Source organism: Nuphar pumila, chromosome 16 (assembly GCF_984573655.1).
Source record: "Nuphar pumila chromosome 16, dmNupPumi1.hap1.1, whole genome shotgun sequence".
Classification (NCBI taxonomy): Eukaryota; Viridiplantae; Streptophyta; class Magnoliopsida; order Nymphaeales; family Nymphaeaceae; genus Nuphar; species Nuphar pumila.
The window spans coordinates 76,997,574-77,017,903 of NC_143264.1; the positions used below are offsets into that span (position 1 = coordinate 76,997,574).

At 40.4% G+C, this 20,330-nt stretch overlaps 1 protein-coding gene across 1 annotated transcript; it reads right to left on the reverse strand.

The window, feature by feature from the left end:
* Positions 1–11,064: 11,064 nt before the first annotated feature.
* Positions 11,065–19,901, reverse strand: LOC149813696 (uncharacterized). Its single transcript, XM_089991183.1, has 5 exons — positions 19,860–19,901; positions 14,376–15,047; positions 12,286–12,465; positions 12,040–12,165; positions 11,065–11,252 (listed from the first exon to the last, which is right to left on the reverse strand). Exons 1-5 carry the CDS (start codon positions 19,899–19,901, stop codon positions 11,139–11,141), a joined length of 1,134 nt encoding a protein of 377 aa, XP_089847309.1. The 3' UTR covers positions 11,065–11,138.
* Between the last annotated feature and the right edge of the window lie 429 nt (positions 19,902–20,330).

Below are 20,330 nucleotides of genomic sequence, written 5' to 3' on the forward strand. Positions count from 1 at the left end.
CATTAACATTATATTATGGTAGCTAGTTGTAAACCCAATTCTTCTAACAAAGTTGTATAGGTATTGAATTTGATCCAACCTATCATTGGTGAATGCCATATATAGCTTTGCATATGTAAGATAGCTTCCCTAATACCATTAGAACTTTGGCTACTGCTTTTTTGGGATGCTTCTGTTATGTCAATGGGTTGGAAGTAACTTGACATGACATCCGACTCGAATCCTAATGTGATTAATCGGGTTCGATATTGAGTTTTGCATTCAAACCCGAACCGATTTCGACAAAAACCGGATTGCCGTGTGTTTCTGTGGAAACTTCTGCACACAAACACTCCCTAAGAACAATTTGAAATCCAACCTGCCAGCTTTGGACTTCTCTTAAAATCTCAGTTCCCCCCAAATTTGCAATTTACTCATCAAATTGGTTTGTTGCTTTGAAAAGAAACTTGATTATGAGTTGGGCTGCTAATTATGCTAATACGAATCTTAAGGAGCCTTTCCGTATCATATTGAACCCAAAAAAAAAAAAAAAAAACCATGTGTGGCGTGTTTTGACGGGGAGCAGTATAAAAATTCAGCCAAACTCAAAACTACGTGCTTGGTTGAGCCTCATGAGATTTGGACTTAGGGATGGCAATGGACTGAGGGGAAACGGGGCTGCTCCGCCTCACCCCGTTTGGACAAAGGATGGAGGATATGAAATGGGGATGGAGGTTAAAATCAAAACCCATGTAGGGATGGACTTAGGCTTTCCCCCGCCCCATCCCCATCCTCGATCCCCACCTTGCCCTGCACCATCCTGTCCCGTCCCCCATCCTTCTTTAGAGACGGTAGTGGACCGAGGGGAAACATGACCCTGCCCTGCCTTGCCCCGTTTGGTCCGAAGATGGTGGACATGAAACGGGGATGGAGGCGGTGATGGAGGTTAAAAACAAAACCTGTGCAGGGATGGAGGGTAGGATTTTGAGACGAGGCAGGAGTGGAGACCTTGTCCCTCTCCCCTGCCCCTTCCCCGATCCACTGCCATCCCTATTTGGACTCTCGTGGCAAATGAGAGAATGAATCTCATTGACATTTGGCTAAACAAACATCAGAAAATGAGTGGCGAAAAATGAGTTCTCATTTGTCTTTACAAATGAGAGTTACTTTCTCATTTGAGTGAGGATGATCAGATTCACAAAGAGCCACATGCAATTCTGATTCACATGTGGCCCACCAAACCAAACTTAAATGATTAAATATTCTCGTATGTAAAGCCAACGGAGGAAAGACAGAAAATATTGTCCCAATCAACATAATATTTTAAAAGATTACATGAGATCGTAGGACTCTCACAGTCCCAATGCTTGATTATCAACATCACTAATTAGGACTCTCATAGTCCAAATACAAACTGTGCACGAAGTCCCAATCAACATAAAATTGAAGAGTCTTAAAATTGAGAAGATAAGTGTGAAGTCGTCCTATTCTTGAGAAGATAAAGTTTATCATGAGGAGATTGTTGTGAAGTCACTGCCTTTTTTGCTTTGATATATACTTCAATTGAATTCGATTGTAAAATAACTTTTTTTTATGAGCAATAATACAAAAGCTTTCTAATCTCTTAACCTCATTTTTCTAACATGGTATCAAAGTGTAGATCGAATCTTATGAGCCTGATCTAGGCCATGCCCCCTCCTGAGACACGCAGAGATCCATCAGAGCATCAAAGCAGTCGTGCTTGACCATTCTGATCTCCAGCATTTTTCTGCAGACCAATCTGCAGCAGTTCAAACAAAGGATGTTTTTTTTTAGCCCCTGCCACAAGTCTGGATCGACGTTCTTATCGACTGTACATCTACTGCCCAGGTTTACTTTTTTCTCTCCTCTGTGCATTGATGGATAGCGGAATCAAAAGTATGTCCAACATGAACCCTGAAGAGACGGATAGCCTTTTTTTCCTCCATCACTCAGACAAGCCCAGCATGATACTAATTTCACAACCATTGACCGACGATAACTACAACATATGGTGTCGTGCAATGACCATGACACTATCTGTGAAAAATAAGTTTGGATTTGTAGATGGATCCATAAAAAACCGATGTCTCCCATAAAGTCTATTATTGCCTGGGAACGATGCAATAACATGGTACCATCATGTTTTCTCAATTCATTACATTCAAATTTATCATCAAGTGTGATCTATGTTGAAACTGTGGTTGAGGTATGGGCCGAACTTCACGAGCGATTCTCCCAATCGAACATTTCGCGTATATATCAGATCCAACAAGAGATCAATAATCTCAAACAGATGCAGACCTCTGTGGCAGCCTATTATACAAAGATGAAAGGTCTCTCGGATGAGATGTCCACATATATGATTGTTCTGCCATGTATATGTGAGACGACCATAAGGAGCTAACTGCTCTTAATGACACCATTGCTGAGTATTTCCAAGTCTTTTACACTACTCGTGCAAGAGAAAAGGCAACCTGACCTTAGAATCACGTTCACCACAAACCAGTTACGGCAAATGTAAAAAGTTTTAATGCTCAAACCAGTGCAGATCCCAACAGAAATCAGGAAAATCGAGTTCGTCCAAAGTGTGACTACTGAGGAAAACTTGACCACGTAAAGGCCAAGTGTTTTCATCTTCATGGTTTTTCCAATTGATCTGCTGCTCTCACTAATGCCTGATAATCAAGTCAGACCAACACAACTTCTATGACTTCTGAAGACCACCTGTCCATCCAAAATTTTCAACATTTCACCCCAAAGCAACTTGATCATATATTAGCCACAATAAATCTAGGTAATAACAAACCAGCACCTGCCACCAACTTAACATGTAATCTTGATGTCTCCCTTGTTTGTTCCTTAGCACCTGAAAACTAGATCCTAGATACAGGCGCGACTGATCATATCACTAATTATTTATCAAATTTAATGTTTCATAAACCTATCATTTTTCCTCTTATTGGATTGCCAAACGGGTCTTCTACCCAAGCAACCCACACTAGCAGCACCCAACTAAGACCAAACCTCAACCTTTCAAATGTTCTTTTTGTTCCATATTTTAAGTTCAATCTCATTTTTGTGGATCTACACTCTGATGTCTGCTTTTATCATGATCATTGTGTTTTACAGGACCATCTCTTGAAGCGAAAGATTGGAGTGGGTAAGCTGCGTGGAAGACTCTATGTTCTTGAGACCAGTGATACTTTTTCATTAAACAGTTCTTCTTTTGATTCTAATATTTGGCACTTAAGACTTGACCACCTTTCAAATACCAGATTACAAACCCTTATTAATAATAATAGACTATATGATTGTATTCATCACGATCATTGTGACATTTGTCACGTGGCCAAGCAAACTCGTTTGCCTTTCCCCAGCGGATCTGTTTCCTCGACAAAATTGTTTCAACTCATACATTATGATATATGGGGGGGTATCAAACTACTTCATTATCCGAAGTGCAATATTTCTTGACAATAGCTGATGAATATTCTCGAACCACATGGGTTCACCTTCTACAGCATAAATCCAAAGTCGTTGCTTAGATCAAGAATTTTTTCTTGCTTGTTGAAAATCAATGCAACAACAAAATTTTAAGCTTCAGATCTAACAATGAAACTGAGCTTTTCTCAAATGATCTTCAATTTTTTTTTTAAAATAGGGCGTTGAGCATCAACACAGTTGTGTTGCAACTACTCAATAGAATAGTGTAGTTGAACATAAACATCAAGATCTTCTAAATGTCACTAGAGCTTTGAGATTTCAAGCTTTTTCACTACAAGAAAACCGTGGATTAGCGACGGCCTATATCCATCGCTAAGCCGTCGCTAAACTGTTTAGCGACGGCTTAGCGACGGATTAGCGATGGATATAGGCCATCGCAAATTTTTGCTCGCTAATTAGAGGAAAAACTTATCTGTCATTAATTTCGTCGCTAATTTGTGACAGATTAGCGACGGACATTATCCGTCGCTAATTTGAGGCTAAATTTTAAAAAAAAATATAAAAAAAATTAATCCCTATCGGGCGGTATTCAGGCAGCACTAAGCCGGACTTATACCGCACCCGACAGGCATTGCATGCACAGAACGATCGCTCTGCCTCATCGCTGGACTTGTATCGTCTTCCGTGAACCGGTGCTCTCCGGCATCGCCGTCCTCCGTGAACCGACGTCGTCGTCCTCCGTGAACCGGCGTCGCCGTCCTCCATGAGCCGGTGCTCTCCGGCGTCGCCGTCCTCCATGAACCGGCACCGTCATCTTTCGTGAACCGGCGTCGCCGTCATCCTCCGTGGACCGGCGTCGTCGTCCTCCGTGAACCGACGCCGACGTCCTCCAGCGATCGCCGACCGTCCTCCGCCGTCGCCATCCTTCGTGAACCGATGTTGTCCTCCGTGAACCGGCGCCGACGTCATCCAGCGATCGTCGACCGTCCTCCGGCGTCGCCGTCCTCCGTAAATCGACGTTGTCGTCCTAAGTGAACCGGCGCCGATGTCCTCCAGCGATCGCCGACTGTCCTCCGGCGTCGCTGTCCTCCACTCTCATGTACATGCTCTCCAACGCGCTCTCCGATGTCGCTCGGTTTAAATCGAGCGCGATCGATTTAAATTTCGAACGGGGACAGAGGGAAAATTTTGGGCTCGATTTAAATCGAAAATTAGCAAGGGATTTAGCGAGAGAATTTTTCCGTCTCTAATCCGTCGCTGATTAGCGACGGAAAAATTCCCTCGCTAAATCCCTCGCTAAAATGTTTTTCTTGTATTGAGAATTAGCGACAAAATAATTGTTGTCGTTAATTAGCGACGGATTAGCGATAAAACAACTTTCATCGCTAATCCGTTGCTGCTTAGCGACGGATTCATTAAGAAAGTTTTCTCTAGCTAATCTGTCGCTAATTTATGACAGAAAAAATCCGTCGCAAATTTCCGTCGCTAATTAACATTTTTCTTGTAGTGTTTTGCCCATCAAGTTTTGGGGAGAATGCATGCTAATGGCTACCTATATCATCAATCATGTTCCTTCCAAACCTTTAATGGGCAAAACCCCTTACGAGTTACTTCATAAGAAGAACTTGACTTATGAACACTTTCACATTTTCGAATGTCTATGTTACGCTCACAACGTACATCATTCTCATAAATTTGACAATCGTGCATGAAAGGGACTGTTTGTGGGATATCCCTATGGTCAAGTAGGATACCGAATTTATGATCTTGAAACTCACAATATATTTGTCAGTTGAAATGTCAAGTTTTATGAAAATATATTTCTTTTTCAAGATCATAACACTCTAGATAAAGAAGAGGGGCGCATCCTACCCATTCTCATTTTTTAGCCCCAATCCTATGAAACTCAAGATCCCCCTGCCAGCCCAGTCCACGAAGCTCCTACTCTTCCTGATCCATATTCTGAACCCATTCCTATCTAACCTCGCTGATCTGAATGAAATCTCCAACCACCCATGCATCTCAAGGATTACAGTTGTTACATGGTTGTGCCCATACTCCAATCAACTGAGTCAAGAGAGGCAGTCACCACTACTAATCATGAGCTATCTCTATTCCTAAGGTATGACCATTTTTCTTTGGATCATTGTGTCTTCTTAAGTGTCATCTCTCAAACCACATAACCCAAAACCTTTCTCATGTCGTGAAGTCCCAGGACTGGCATGAATCTATGACTGCCAAAATCAGGGCAATGGAGAAAAATCACACTTGATCGATTATGAACCTGCCTGTGGGAAAACACCTTGTTGGTTGCAAGTGGGTCTACAAACTCAAATATCGTTCTGATGGTTCTATTGAAATATACAAAGCCCAACTCGTGGCCAAGGGCTACACCTAGATCAAATGATTGGATTATAATGAAACCTTTGCTCATGTCACCAAGTTAGTCATTGTGCAATGTTTGATAGCCCTTGCTGCCATAAAAAATTGGCATCTCTTCTAAGTCGACGTCAATAATGCTTTTTTTCATGGGGATCTCATGGAAGAAGTGTATATGATATTACCACCCAGTTTTTCGGTTCATGGGGAGCGTAAGGTTTGTAGACTACACAAGTCATTGTACGACCTTGAGCAATCATCTTGTAACTGGTTTGCCAAGATGAGCTTCACGAAAGTTTTACACAATCTAAGGTTGATTACTATCTTTTCTTTAAAATCACTAATAAGACGCATATATTTGTTCTAGTCGATGTGGATGATATCATCATTGAAGGCGATGACATTCAATACATCGAACAACTTAAGTCTAACATACATCAACAATTTTGCTTGAAAGACCTTGGTCGCCAGAAATACTTTCTCGACATTGAAGTTGCAAGGTCTAAAGCTGGTATTTTCGTATCCCAGCGCAAATATACTATTGACATTTTGCAGGACATGGGCCTCCTTGGAGCCAAGCCCAGCCAGTTTTCCATGGGGCCACACATCAAACTCAACAATGATGATGGTGTTTTACTCGAAGATCCAAGGATATATCAACGCTTAGTGGGTTGATTGTTATATCTTACCATAACACGCTCTAACATTGTCTTCGCAGTCAACATCCTAAGTCAGTTTAGTAGTCAGCCACGACATCCTCATATGGATGCCGCTCTTCGGCCCCTTCAATATCTCAAAAGTTGTCCAGGACAAGGTATTCTAATGTCCTCCACCAACCAGCTCCAAGTGGTTGGTTATTGTGACTCTGACTAGGCTTCTTGCCCCATAACTCGTTGCTCTATATCGAGCTATTGTGTTATGATCGGAGACAATTTAGTTTATTGGAAGACCAAAAAGCAATCCATTGTCTCACGATCCTCAGCCGAAGCTGAATATCGTTCAATGGCCCTCGCCTGCTGCAAACTCACGTGGATGAAATATTTGCTGATGGACTTTGGCATTAATCACTCTCAACCCATGATATTGCATTGCAACAATCAAGGTGCCATCCACATTGCTGCCAATCTTGTTTATTATGAGTGCACTAAACATATTGAGCTAGACTGCCACCTCATACGTGAAAAAATTCAAAGTGGGCTCATTGCAACATGTTTCCTTCCTTCGCATTGCCAGCTTGTGGACCTTTTCACTAAAGTGCTTGCCACCCAACATTTTTTTTGTCTCAAATCCAAGTTGGGTGTTCTTAATCCTCACGCCCCAACTTGAGGGAGAGTAAAAGATTACATGAGATCGTAGGACTCTCACAGTCCCAATGCTTGATTATCTACATCACTAATTAGGACTCTCATAGTCCAAATACAAATCTTACAGGAAGTCCCGGTCAACATAAAATTGAAGAGTCTTAAAATTGAGAAGATAAGCATGAAGTTGTTGTACTCTTGAGAAGATAAAGTTTATCATGAGGAGATCGTCGTGAAATCACTGCCTTTTTTGCTTCTATATATACTTCAATTGTATTCTCGGTTGTAAAATAACTTTTTTCAATGAGCAATAATACAAGAGCTTTCTATATCTCTTGACCTCGTTTTTCTAACAGATTTTAGGATGTTGGGCTAGCTTGTGAGACTCCAAAGTCCGGCTTTATAAAATAGCCAGGCTTTGCCATGCAATATCATAGACAAGGATATAGTTGGCGATGTAAACAACTCGGGTTCAGGTTGGATATCTGATTGTATCTGAATCTGTTTAGTCATACACAGTTGCCAAAGTCAGATCAGATTAACAATTGGATCCAGACTCATCGAGTTTTGCATTGAGTTTTGCATCTGAACTCGGGTTTGAGTCCCAATAAAATCTGAATCTGAACACATCGGATTTTAAGGTAGTCCGATCTCCATCTGACTCCTAATCTGAATCTGAATGCGATTATGCTAGTTCCAATTAGCTCGGGCTCGGTAGTGCATAGATCCCAACAGTGTCTGACCAGTTCATATCCCCAGTTATAGTGTCCGAATTTCTACGGGATATCAACAGATGAAGATATGCTTATATATCTTGGATATCCATATCCTTTAAAATGTTCATGATCTTCGTAATGGGAGTTTTAGACGTACCCGCATTAGATCCATAACAATGCTTTGAATGCCACACAATGGGTAGTGGGAGTAGATATGGTTCCATTCCAACGCACCACAGAGAGTCCGGAAGCCGGTAGTTTCCTTGTGGGGCCCCCAATACAAGCTCTGCTCTCATTGGTGGACTAGGTGCTCCAAGCACCTGATGTGCTTTCCCATATTACCACTCCCTGAAGAGTGAAGGGGGATCCAACAATGTTATCATAACCCAATTGACCCAAATCCATTGGCTTCAGTGTCCAATTGGGCCCTACTGAAAAAATCGACCAATTCAACCCTGAATCGGCAGATCAGGCTAAATCAGGGATGAATCGACCTTTTTTTTGTTTTTTATGATTTTTGACATTTAAAAAAAAATAAAATAAAATAAATCGATTCGGCCCAATTGGATTCTAGAAGGAATAGCTCTGGATCTTTCTGAAAATCAATTTGGTTCAGACACCGATTTTGACAGCATTGGAAACCAGTCCATGGTTCAAGAGAATGTACTGGATCTGCTCCCGTGAGTTGTGGTGACATCACGAGATTTCTTTGAAATTAGTACTGAGTGGAGGATTTTTAGTATGATTTTATAACTTTGGCCAAAAGAAGGCCTAGCATAAAATACTACATTAGAAACAACCAATGTAGGCCCACTTTGTCTTTATGTTTGGTATGTACCTAGGGGTGGCAATCGTGTCGGGTTGGCGGGTCGACCCGATGCGGGTCAGCATACCTCAACCCGAACCCGACCCGTTTATTAAACGGGTCAGCTGTGGCAAACACGAACCCGGCACATTTAATAAACGGGTAACCCGACACGACCCGCCAACTCATTTAATAAATGGGTTGGGTCGGGTAAACGGGTTCTCAGGTTCGGGGGTCGGGTTGGCGGGTTGACCCACCCGCCTAACCCGTTTATTAAATGGGTCAGGCGGTTTGGCATACCCCTAACACAAACCCGACCCGTTTAATAAACGGGTTAGGTGGGTCGACCCGTTTATTAAAACGGGTTCATTTTTTCCAAACCCGAACCCGCCTAAGAGGGGGGTTGGCGGGTTGTGTCAGGTTTTGCCACCCCAAGGAAGACAAATATCAAGACTTTTTAGGAGGTGAATGTTACTTCAAGCTGAAGGCCCAGGATCGAATCCCGCTGGTGCATTGGGCTGTCGTTGCTTTATCATAGTTGTGGGCACGTAGATCGTGTTCTCAACCCGGAGTTTTACCTTTCAGGGAGACGGGCCCATTAAGTGATTCGGTTCTCGGCGAGGGTTCCTAATTAGTCATTTAAAAAAAAAAAAAAAAAGAGGTGAAATTTACTTCAAGGTTAAAATAGCGATGCACAAGAAAGTCCTCACTTTTTATTATAAATTGTATTGAAAGGGCACAGCACAATGTGTCAAATTCCCCAAAACAACACTAAAAAATATGCCTCAAGGGTTTTACCAAGGTGGGTGGGAAGAGGTTTTTCCCCAAAACAACACTAAGAAATCTGATCGATGTAGCGGAATGAGACATTTTTTCTGGAGCCTTGAATAGTTTACCGTATAAATGTTTGGATTACAAACTGGTTTCTAGTGAAGAGTTTGCATTGTATCATTCATTATTAGGGCCAACTTCAAACTTGGAGGTGCTTCAACTTGCTTGGTTGACTAGGCCAGTGGATTGAAACAAAAGCAGTAAATAAGGAGATGAAATGGTAATGGAGGGTTGATAAAGTGACTTGGCCCCAAGTTTTGTATCGAGTCACCTGCATCTTCAGGACATGTTGCATTGGGTCAGTTCAATTTTCAGCTTGTTTTATTGTCCGTGGGTACGTCTTTGTTGCACATCTAGCTCGATTGAATCTTTTGACCAACTCTGAAATGTTTTATCCAGACTATGTCTCAAGCTGATCTTTTGAAAATAACGTGATTTTACTGCAATATTTTCAAATACTGATATAATCTGGAAAACATCGTGATATTTAAAAGTAACACCTGTTTTTTTTCAAAATAGAATCTCAATAAACAAAACCATCCAACGTGCCCTACACTATCATGTATATATGCTTAATGGTAATTAGGAAGAGTGGTAATAAAAGTGCTGCTGTTGGTGGCAACTGGTAAATGTTAATGTGGATTCTTGAAAAATGCACGGGAATCAAAACAATTAAACAACATACGTCTAGAAACTAACACTGGTTGCACCAGATGCTCTTGATCCGAGCCACTATGAAAAATAAAAAAAATATGAATCTTGGTTGGATCCAGAGTTGTCAGTCGAGAAAGCGGGAGCGAAAAGCGATATAGGAAGTGGAAGCCAAAAGCGACGCACTATCAAAATTTTAGAAAGCAAGAAGCATGGGATGACTTAGAAGCGAACCCAGAATCGTTTCGGAACCGACCTAGGAAGTGAACCAGAAGCGACCTAAGAAGCAAAAAAAGAGAAAAAAATAAAAACATAAAAATAAAATAAAATAAGGAAAAGCAAAGGGGAAGTACGCTTCCCAATTTTTTTTGCGCTTCTCAGCACGTTTTGAAAGTGTGACGTTTCACGCTTCCCTACTCCAAGTGACACTTCCAATAACTCTGGTTGGATCTGACATGATATTTGATCAATTGGCACCCTATGTTAATCTCCAGACTTGTTCTGTCCGATCAGTTTTCATTATGACACACAATTTAGTAATAAAATTTGCAGTTAGTTTATGAACTGGTTTTTTTATTTTGATATTTGACATGAGATAGCTAGAAAACCTTCTCTGTGCAGCAGACTTTACTGAATCTAACATTAGGTGGTTTTAGCATCTTTGGCAAGATTGTACATAAAAACCACAACGCCAATAATATTCATTTCTTTGAATCGTTTCTGTAATAAAGCAGGAATCAACCTTTGCTGCCTTTTGTGTTTATGGTGTCTTTGGTATCAAATGTTCATCTACGCTTTTCTATGGCATATTAACTTTCAGTCTTAAAGTCTTAACTAGAGGACTTTGGATGTTAAAATTGAAGGTTTTAAAACCAATGAGTTACTGAAGAATAGTACCTCATACAGACATCGAAATATTCATTGCTATTATTGGATGAGAAAAAAGTCACACTTCCAGCTCCGTGTAAGTGTGTGGAGATCTACAAACTTGCCCTCAAGGGAGGAAATAATCTATATCCAGGACTGAATGGGAAAATTAGTGTTGAAAGAATTCACGCCACTAATATGGGCAAAGATATCTGAAGAATCGACCAGATCCTGCTCTTTGTCTTCTGCATTATCTACCTAGACAGGCAACAATCAAAAGAAAATGTCGGTATTAAATCTAATCACAAATTTCCAACCATTAACAAATTTAATACTGCCCAAATTAACCAGCAATAAACAAATTCTGTTTATATCAACCAGACGACATTCACCTTCCGATCGATCAGTCATCGACCAACCAGAAAATGATAAGACCTCCCATCATGGATCTAGATTTTTGAAATTTTTTCCTTTTTTTGACCAAGAGTTTATGTGCTTTTGGATGGCTTTCCAATCGATGAAAGGTGTGCAACGAAAACAAATATAAGAATTTCTCTCAAAAACAAAAAAGAAGGAAATGTAAATGTGTGAATGGGGAAAATGCCAATGTAATAGATGACTAATTAAAAGTGCTGTACAGAAAAGGTTTAGAAAAATCTGATAAAAGGAGATCATGCAGATCTGGTGATTAAGCCGAGTAAAAAAAAATCAGGTGCAATGTGATCCCACACTTTAAGTGTGCTGCTGCACCTGATTACCCACCATCTGCTGTTGGGCTCCGTAGCTGACAAGCTGTATCGCAAAGATGAAGGGTGAACTTGTGCAGCAGCACACTAAAAGTATGCAAACACATTGCACCGAATCCTCCCTCATCGACTCTCGATTTAAGAAACCTTTTTCATTCAGATGGCCTTATGGTATGATTAAATATAGGTGATATAGAATGTAAGTGACCACAGCAGTTCAAGAAATCCCTTACTGGCTCTTCTTAATTTTTTTTTTTAACTGAGTAATTGCAAGGTATGCAAGAAGATAAGCAACTTACTTCTTCTTCATCATCTTCATAGTGTTGCCTACGGTTTGATATCGTTGGGTCGCTGAAGTCGTCGTTCTTGGCAAACCTTCCTCTAACACGTGGTCTGCTGTCTGCCAATGTTTTCCGGCACGCATACTGCACGGTTTACCAGCAAGTCAGAAGAGAATACAAACTTTCAATCGAACGAAAGGAGGTTTATCCACTCCTTTCTTTAGCATTGATGGTTTGTCTAGAGAGAGAGAGAGAGAGAGAGACCTTGATCTTCTTATTGAAGTTTCGTTCGTTCCTCTTTTTCATGTATCTGTGTATCCTCTGCTTTCGCTCTTCCACTGAGTAGCGACCGACCTTGAAGCCTGCTGGTTCTTCTAAGGGGGCCACATCCGAGGTCAAAGTGCTACTACGCGTACAACCCACCAGCTGGCTCTCATGAAGTCCCTGACCCAGTCATAAACAAGGGATATATGTCAAACTTGGTGAATAAAATATAGCAAGTCTTTGAGACCAAAGGCAATGTGCCTGGCTTTTTTTCAGGGTAATAAGAAGGGGGTAGAGAAAATGCCTCGAATCAATATTTGATGTATCAAAGGCAATATTATTGAAGTAAACCATAACTGTCATACACGCACAAGGACTCCACACACCTGGCCAAGTGAGTTGGCTCAAGGCATTCAAGTTGGAGGATGTTAATTCTGGACGTCAGTTGTATCTTGTGGAAGGATCTAGGTGCTACTCTGAAAATATCTCCAGGGAGAAAATAACGAGAATCATGAAAAAGGAGACCATGGCAATATTAGGTCAATATAGCCACTGAAAAATAGTGGTTACCAACTCTTTGTTTTCAGGTCTCTGGTTTTAGGGCTTGTGCAGGGGAGGTGTTGGCTACTGTTGGAAAGGACGAATACACAGTCCTTTTCTTTGCCTTTTTGGTTAATATCTAGTAACTTGAGAAGCCTGAGGGCCCTTTCATTTCATGCATTCTTTTGTTTTTGAAAACTCAAAGTTGCTCTCTCTTGGCTGCTGTTGGATCAACGTGTAGATTTGTATGCATGTGCCAAAAGGCAACCTGTGAGTTGCCTCTCCTTTTCCTTGACAGGACAGGATCCCAGTCCCACGATCCCCTCAACGACAGCATATATGCTTCAATATCGCGGGGCACCTCCAGTCCGCGTCCTATCCCCGCACTCTCTTTTTCAAAGATGTGGATATTCAAAATGTACAACGTATAAAAATTTGTTGGTCTTTGGTAAAAGGTTGAAAATGAAGAGGATGCTGCTGGATATCTGAAATATGTAATGAACCGAGAATTTTATAGGTTTTTTTTTTTTGCAAATCTTACCCTACAAATGCATTTGGCATTTGGCATGGTTCATTTATTTGAAATTGATTGTTGGATTATTGTAATTGGATCAAGAAATGTAATTTTCTATGTTTGAATATTTACAAAAATTCTGAGCCATTGATTTTCAAACCTTAAAAGATCCTTTCTTATACATCCTAATAGGATGATTTAAGAGTTTGTTTCTATAAAACCAAGCATCTAGATCACATCCGTACAATAAAATTTTAGAAAAAAAAAACTATAAAAAATTTGGTGCATACTAATTTTAGATATTTTGTTGGTTTACATCTTTCAGCTACCACACACATATATATATATATATAAAGAGAAACACACAAGGGGAACAGTCCACCGAATGATGATCTATGTACGATCGAGTTTTTTTATTGATAGGCATTTTCAGCATTTACTTAATAAATGACGTGTTTTAGATTATGAATTTTTTATATTTAAATATATTTTTAAAAGCCCTAGAAATCAACGCTCACAATACTTTGTATTGTAATGTTTTAAATGCATTGTGAGTCATCTATTTTTTGCATTTAAAAATATATGTATAAATGCCATAGAGTTTATTTCTTAATAAATAAATTATAAAGAACAAATATATAAATGCTCAACCATAAAGAAAAAGAGCTGTTATATTTTGGACCTTCCTTAAGTTGGATGATTCCCCTTCCGCACACATATATATTGAATAAAACCCAACACCCACATCAACGCCATTTTGGTGGCATGTCACCTGTTACACTTGGGCTCGATGATATAGGTAAAATGCATTTTTATGTATATGTATTAAATATTAAAAATAGTTTTTGTTGATTAAAACATATGTATCCTCGTGTCCTTTTCTCATAAAAAAAATGTTTCGAATTCTTACGTCATTCGGGTAGTACCGTGTCTTTGTGACACATGATTCAAGAAATCAAAAGTCATCAAACAATCCAAATTCCCTCCCGAAATAATTCGAAAAAAAAAAGAACGCGAGAAAATATGTTCTCCGTACCTGTATATCTTCGGCACTATAGACTCGGCGTACCGACCCAGCGGTGAAAACGCCACCGCTCCTCTCCGGGCGGAGTTCCATCTCCGGCACCGTGAGCCCCGACTCTACCGGGAACACGTGCATCGAGCCCGCCGGGAAAACCCTCCCTTGGTCCACCGACACTGACGGGCTCAGCCCGCCGGGGAGCATCGGGCCGAGCGCGGCCGCCTGGAGGAAGTCAGCGAAGGGGGAGAGGCACTCCTCCTCCACGTCGAAGGGCGTCCCGAAGACGCACTGCAATGGTGGCGGCGGCGAGGATTCGAACCCGATCGCCGCCGGGAGGGCGTAGCCGAGGTTGGGATCCGCAGCGTTGTCCTCATAGGGGGAGGAGGAGGAAAAGGGCAGGAGCTGAGAGAGGTCGAACTGGTCGTGCAGGGGGAGCGCCGGAACGAAGCCCGCCGAGAAGTCGGAGACCAGTGGCTGGAGCAGGACGGGGCCGGAGACCGGCGGGGTGAAGGTGGGGACGCCGGGATTATGTTGGCGGACGGCGGAGGGAGAGGAGGTGGAGGAGAAGCGCGTATCTTCGGAGCAGTTGGAGGTGGAGACTTCCGGCGGGTTGCTCAGCGTCTCGGAGAAGAAGGCGTCGTCCGCGCCGAAGTCGAAGAGCGGCGGGGATACCGCCGAGAGGTCGTCCTGCAAGACACGAGAAAATTACGAAATTGCCATCGGCTTCCTTCCCCCCTTCCCTCTACATTCTCTTTTCTTTTTTCGGTTTTTTGTGGAAAAAATAGTTTTTGGGAAATATAGACTAGTGTAGATATTGATTATATATTGTATTTTTATAGGAAATTTTTGGAGATTAGTGTAGAAATAAGGGTTACATATAAAGAACGATTAGTGAAATTCAAGGATAAGGAGGAAAAAAAACACCGGAATTAGAATAACTTGAAAGAAAAGGAGGGAAGAGTAGAGGAAATATGAGATGGTGTGGACTTAGGTATGAAAGTTTCACGAGAGAACATTAAAAAATAGTGAAAAAGAAACATAATTGAAGTTATAATTCTTTTTTCTATTCAAAGATCATCATTTTGTCTCTGTGTTTTCGCGTCCAGAACTTTTTTGCGAGTGAAGAGGAATCAATTGGGGAAACGATCGCGATAGTTTAACATTTTGATTTCCCATTAGCAGACTAAATAAAGAATTGTTCAAAATTTGGGAACCTACCATAGAGAACAAAATAAAAAATAGGGATTTATACAATAAACAACGTAATAATGATCACATTATCCTTATTCAAGTAGTGAGGCCCGTATCAAAGAGAAAGCTCGTTATTTCGAGCTTCAGATTGAAAAAAAACAAAAACAAAAAGTGAATAGAAAACCTAAAAATCTAAACAGGTTTTGCATCAAGTTGTAGAAGAGAAGAAAACGATAATAAACGAACAAAGCTCCACCTTTTTACGTAGAGAACGAAGACATTTAACGAAAAGAAGAATCATCAAACTAGGCAAAAGAAAAATCAAACGGGCTGTAAAAGTAAGCCCGAGAAAAAGAAAATGCGATGGGAAATAAGAGAAGAATTTACAGATGAATGCGATTCCGGTGGATGAATCACGTCCTGTAACATCTCTCTCTTTTTCTCTGTAACTTCAGATCTCTAACAGAGAAACTTTCCTTCCTTTGCTCAGAGAGAGAGAGAGAAGACGAGGGAAGAAAATTTGAGCGGAGGGCCTTCGATATCGGGGGGAGGGAGGGTGGTGTCTCCCTTTTTATACTCTAGGCTCCTCCCGTCTCTAGAGCATGACGTCAGCACGTTCCTGACTCCGTAGTCCGTACTCACGCCGTCAGCCTGGAGGCACACGCGGGCGATCTTGACGGCCGTCCACCCTCGATGCCACGTCGGCGGTCGTTTCGTCCAACGTGGTGGGTGAACGAACTGCTTATTTTTGGCGTCTTGTTTCCGACGTGACCGAGTCGGACGCGGTTGGACGCCGTGATGACCGAGCCGGACTCCTCGCCAATCGGCCAAAAGATCGCCGATTATGGAAGGCCTTCCCCTACACCCCCAAAAATAACAAAACTACCCTTGCGGATTATCTGATCCCATCGTCATCATACATTCAATCCTACCTAGCTATCCACCCACGAGGGCTCAGTGCACGTCACTTTGTGTTGGGACGTTGCTAGTTTGAACCCCCAAATGGTACGGTACGGTTATATAGGGTCTGCCTTATCTCAGCTTTTTCTCTAGAAAAAACAAAAAATCTTAGCTCTTGATTGGATGGCTATCATTGAATGTATGATGAAACCCATACATCCATTTAAGAAATATATTGAAAGATGAAAACCAGAAATGAGAAACCAGAAGCAAACAAGGAAATGAACTGGGAAATGATTGGAAGCGTTTAAGAAAAATAAAAAATTATCAAACATGAGAAGCTTCTATACAATTGGGAACTTTTGAATGCTAGAAAATGAAATAAAAATTGCAAGTAGGAATGAAAAGATGTACAATCATTCCAAACCAAAGAAAATATTTAGAAAAAAGTTTTTCTAAATAGTGTGATTTTTTTTTTTATAGAATTTTTTTTTTCACATGAAAGGAGGGTTGAAAGAAATACTTTTACCAATTTTTTTTCTTCATAAAGACAATCATTCACCCACAACACATCTCAGTCCATGAGCTGCTGCTCCATCTTCATCTTCCTCCCCACCAACCACTATTTTTAGGACTCTCTCTCTCTCTCACTCATTTTTCTAACATTTTGAACTCCTTCATTCTCATGCTACACAAACAAGAAAAAAATTCATTTAGAAAAGTTTTCATAACAAAAATTCTCATAAGCAAAATTTTATATATTTTTTTTAAAAATTTTCAAGCTTCCAAACATGCCCTAAAGGGAAACACTTGGAAAAAGTGCAAAAAATGCATAAGCGACGTGTTTTCCTTAGGGAAGGAAACACATTTCCCATTGTATGAGAAGCAAGTTTCTTATAAATTTTTTTTTGGGCTTTTTCCAACATGTTTCAAAAATGTGGTGTTTTTTCATTTCTAAAACAGTTTCTTGATAAACCTGTTTTCTATCCTCTTATAACTTTTTCAGTAACTCTGGTATGACAATTGAAAACTGTCTAGCTAGAGCTTTATTATGACAAAGCCACGCTAGGCCAGGGGTGATTGTGAAGGTACTGAGATGAAGGCACCTGACCAAATTTTACTTGCCCACAGGTGTGTCCTCAGCTTTCAGAGGTGAGCCATGTAAGTCTGGATGGTCGTCATAAAGAAAAAGAAAGCACACAGTCTTTTTCATGAATATTAAGGCTTGATAGGCAACTTACAAATCTGAATCCAACCAAGATGCAAAGGTGTATGAATATGGAATAAAGTTTCAAATTGCTTGATTTTTCATGTGGCTAGATTCGATAAGGATGAGAGCTAATTGGATCTGGGTCTAGTGATGAAACTCTTAATGATTGTCTAGACCGGAGAACGGAATCCAAAGAAGTCACCTCACAGGGAACAGCCTTATAAGCAATGGTTATTTAATGAGATTGGGTTAGTACTTAATGACTAATGACAATTAACAGCAAAAAAATAATAATAACAGAACCAACCTTTTTCTCTTTTGTCATCATGGAACACGGCAAGGCCTTTCCAATAACTGATAATAACATCTGAAGCTTTCTATGCTTTGAGGGCAAAGCCTTTTCAATATTTAAGAAAGTGCTTTTTTGTCCTTTTTCTTAAATGTCATTTATCATAATAATATAGTGTTTATAGCAGTAAACCGATCAGGTCACCCTGGCTTTCATGATCTTAGCAATGCAACAATATCTCTATGTAATAATTTCATTGTCTTGGATCTTAATTTAAGACTTTAAATTCAAATGCCTAGCTCCAATATACTAAAATCTGAATATTTAATTGGCTATATATATAGAGAACTAATTTTCATTAGAATCCTGCAAAAAAAATCATGGTTGCAGGTGTTTTTTTTTTTTTGCTTAATCTGAGCCTAGATAATGTTTATCAAAATTTACCAAGTAGAAAACATATAGTAGATTAGGTATTTTTCATATTCACATTTGTTTCTTATACAGAAAAAAATAAATGACTCAAATCACAATAAAAACTCATCCTAGCGCAGCGGCCTTGGGAAGAAGGTGCTGACCACTTTGTCCCAGGTTCGAATCTCACTGGGTATGCGGGTGCCTTTGAGTTGTAGGACGGGCCCTTTAAGTGACCTGGTTTATATATATATACCGCGATAAAACTCGATGATAAAATATTCAAGTTTTTTAGTTAAATCAGTTTGAACAAAAACATGTTTTTTAGTAAATAAGTAATGTCACATTATGAGTTTAGAATCTTTAGATTAAGCAAGAAATTCTTGTAACTACGGTTTTGTATATAAATAAATAAATAAATAAATATATATATATATATATAACTGAAAGTACACATGGCGGTGCAGAACGCATACTTAATTGACCCCATAGTCAAATAATTTAAAATAACAGGCTTGCTTGATTAATCAATCTTTATGAAGTTCAAAGCATAATACATACAACATAAAGTAAAAAAAAAGATGAGGAAGCTTCACGAGACAGCACAACCCTAGGGTATTCCAACTAGATGGAAAAGGAAGGACCTATAAAGAAGTTTAGTCAGGAATCTATCAAAAAGAGCAAAACTTTGAGACGGCTCCAACCCTTCAAAAAAAAATGAGTCTGGATCGGGTGCAATCACGTGGCACAAAATTTGTGCATTAAGCACTGAATGCTCCCAATCAGGCCCACAACTGACAGGCCTGTCCACAAGATGGAGGGTGATCAGGTGCTTAATGCACAAATATTTGTGCAATCATATTGCACCTGATCTTTTCACTCAAAAAATGAAGGGAAAGCAACCACTGTGTCAACTGCTGTGCCATGCAATGCCCCCACTTCGTAATATCTTGACCTTGACTGAGCTAACTCATCGCAGCTAGACAAGGTGCTCCGTACAAACTACCTGATCGTATCCCTTTTGTGGGGCCCTCCCCATTGCATCCACCATCTTAATTATTCTTTTTTCGTTTTTAATGAAATTATTCAAAGTATTTTTTTTTTGTATACCATGTTGTGAGAATCATTGCCTTCTTGAAGTTCCATTCTTATCCATAAATGACAAGAAATTCCTCTAATGAAAGGACATTAATTAACCACGATTGGTTAAAATGCTCGCAGAACGAACAATTTCATTGCATCCTGCCTGTAGACAAAATCTTTACAACTTTGTACTTGGATTATGTTCTTGGGGGGGGGGGGGGGGGGCATGATACTTTATAATTGCATGTGTGAGGATTCTAAAGGACTCCTCAAAGTGTGATTAAAAGACTAATACATGGTCATAGATTCAATGGGATGATGCCACTTTCTCTTCCTTTTCCATATTGATCACCCACATGATGCTATATGTGCAGGAAAGCTAGCTTGTTAAACTGTAATTACATGATTAACATACCTCTGTTAAACTGTAATTAATCAGACCACAAACAGCAACCATGGTTTCTCACAACCGCAGTTCAAAACTCATGGAAGGTGTCCCACCACTGCAGGGTCACCCGTGTGGCCAGCAGGGTGGTTGAGAGGGTGCTGAGATAAAAGCGCTAGCTTTCAGAGGTGGGCCGCATCAGGCAAGCTGCTCGTGGGGCCTTACCCGGGGTTTTCTCGTTTCAGCAAGGGTTCCTCGTCATAAAAAAAACTCATGGAAGGTGTCCCTTTGCCCCAAGGTCTAAGCTGGGTGCACCCCTCAATGAGTGAGAGGACCTCAATGGTTTTACCAACGGCAGATCTACCAATATGCAGTTGATAATGAGGGGTTTATAAAAAAAAAGGTATTATTGAATGACTATGTAACACCCCGATCTTGAACCTCAAGAGTTCGAGTTCGATTGGTATTACTTCCCAGAGGGAAGAGTGCAAAGCTTACACA

Excerpts from the sequence above, each read along its gene's own strand:
- LOC149813696 (XM_089991183.1), bottom strand. The coding sequence starts at position 19,901 with ATGGTTGCTGTTTGTGGTCTGATTAATTACAGTTTAACAGAG. Across the intron at positions 15,048-19,859 it reads TTAATTACAGTTTAACAGAG|GACGACCTCTCGGCGGTATC; the intron begins GTATGTTAATCA and ends CGTGTCTTGCAG. Across the intron at positions 12,466-14,375 it reads ATAGTGCCGAAGATATACAG|GGACTTCATGAGAGCCAGCT; the intron begins GTACGGAGAACA and ends TGACTGGGTCAG.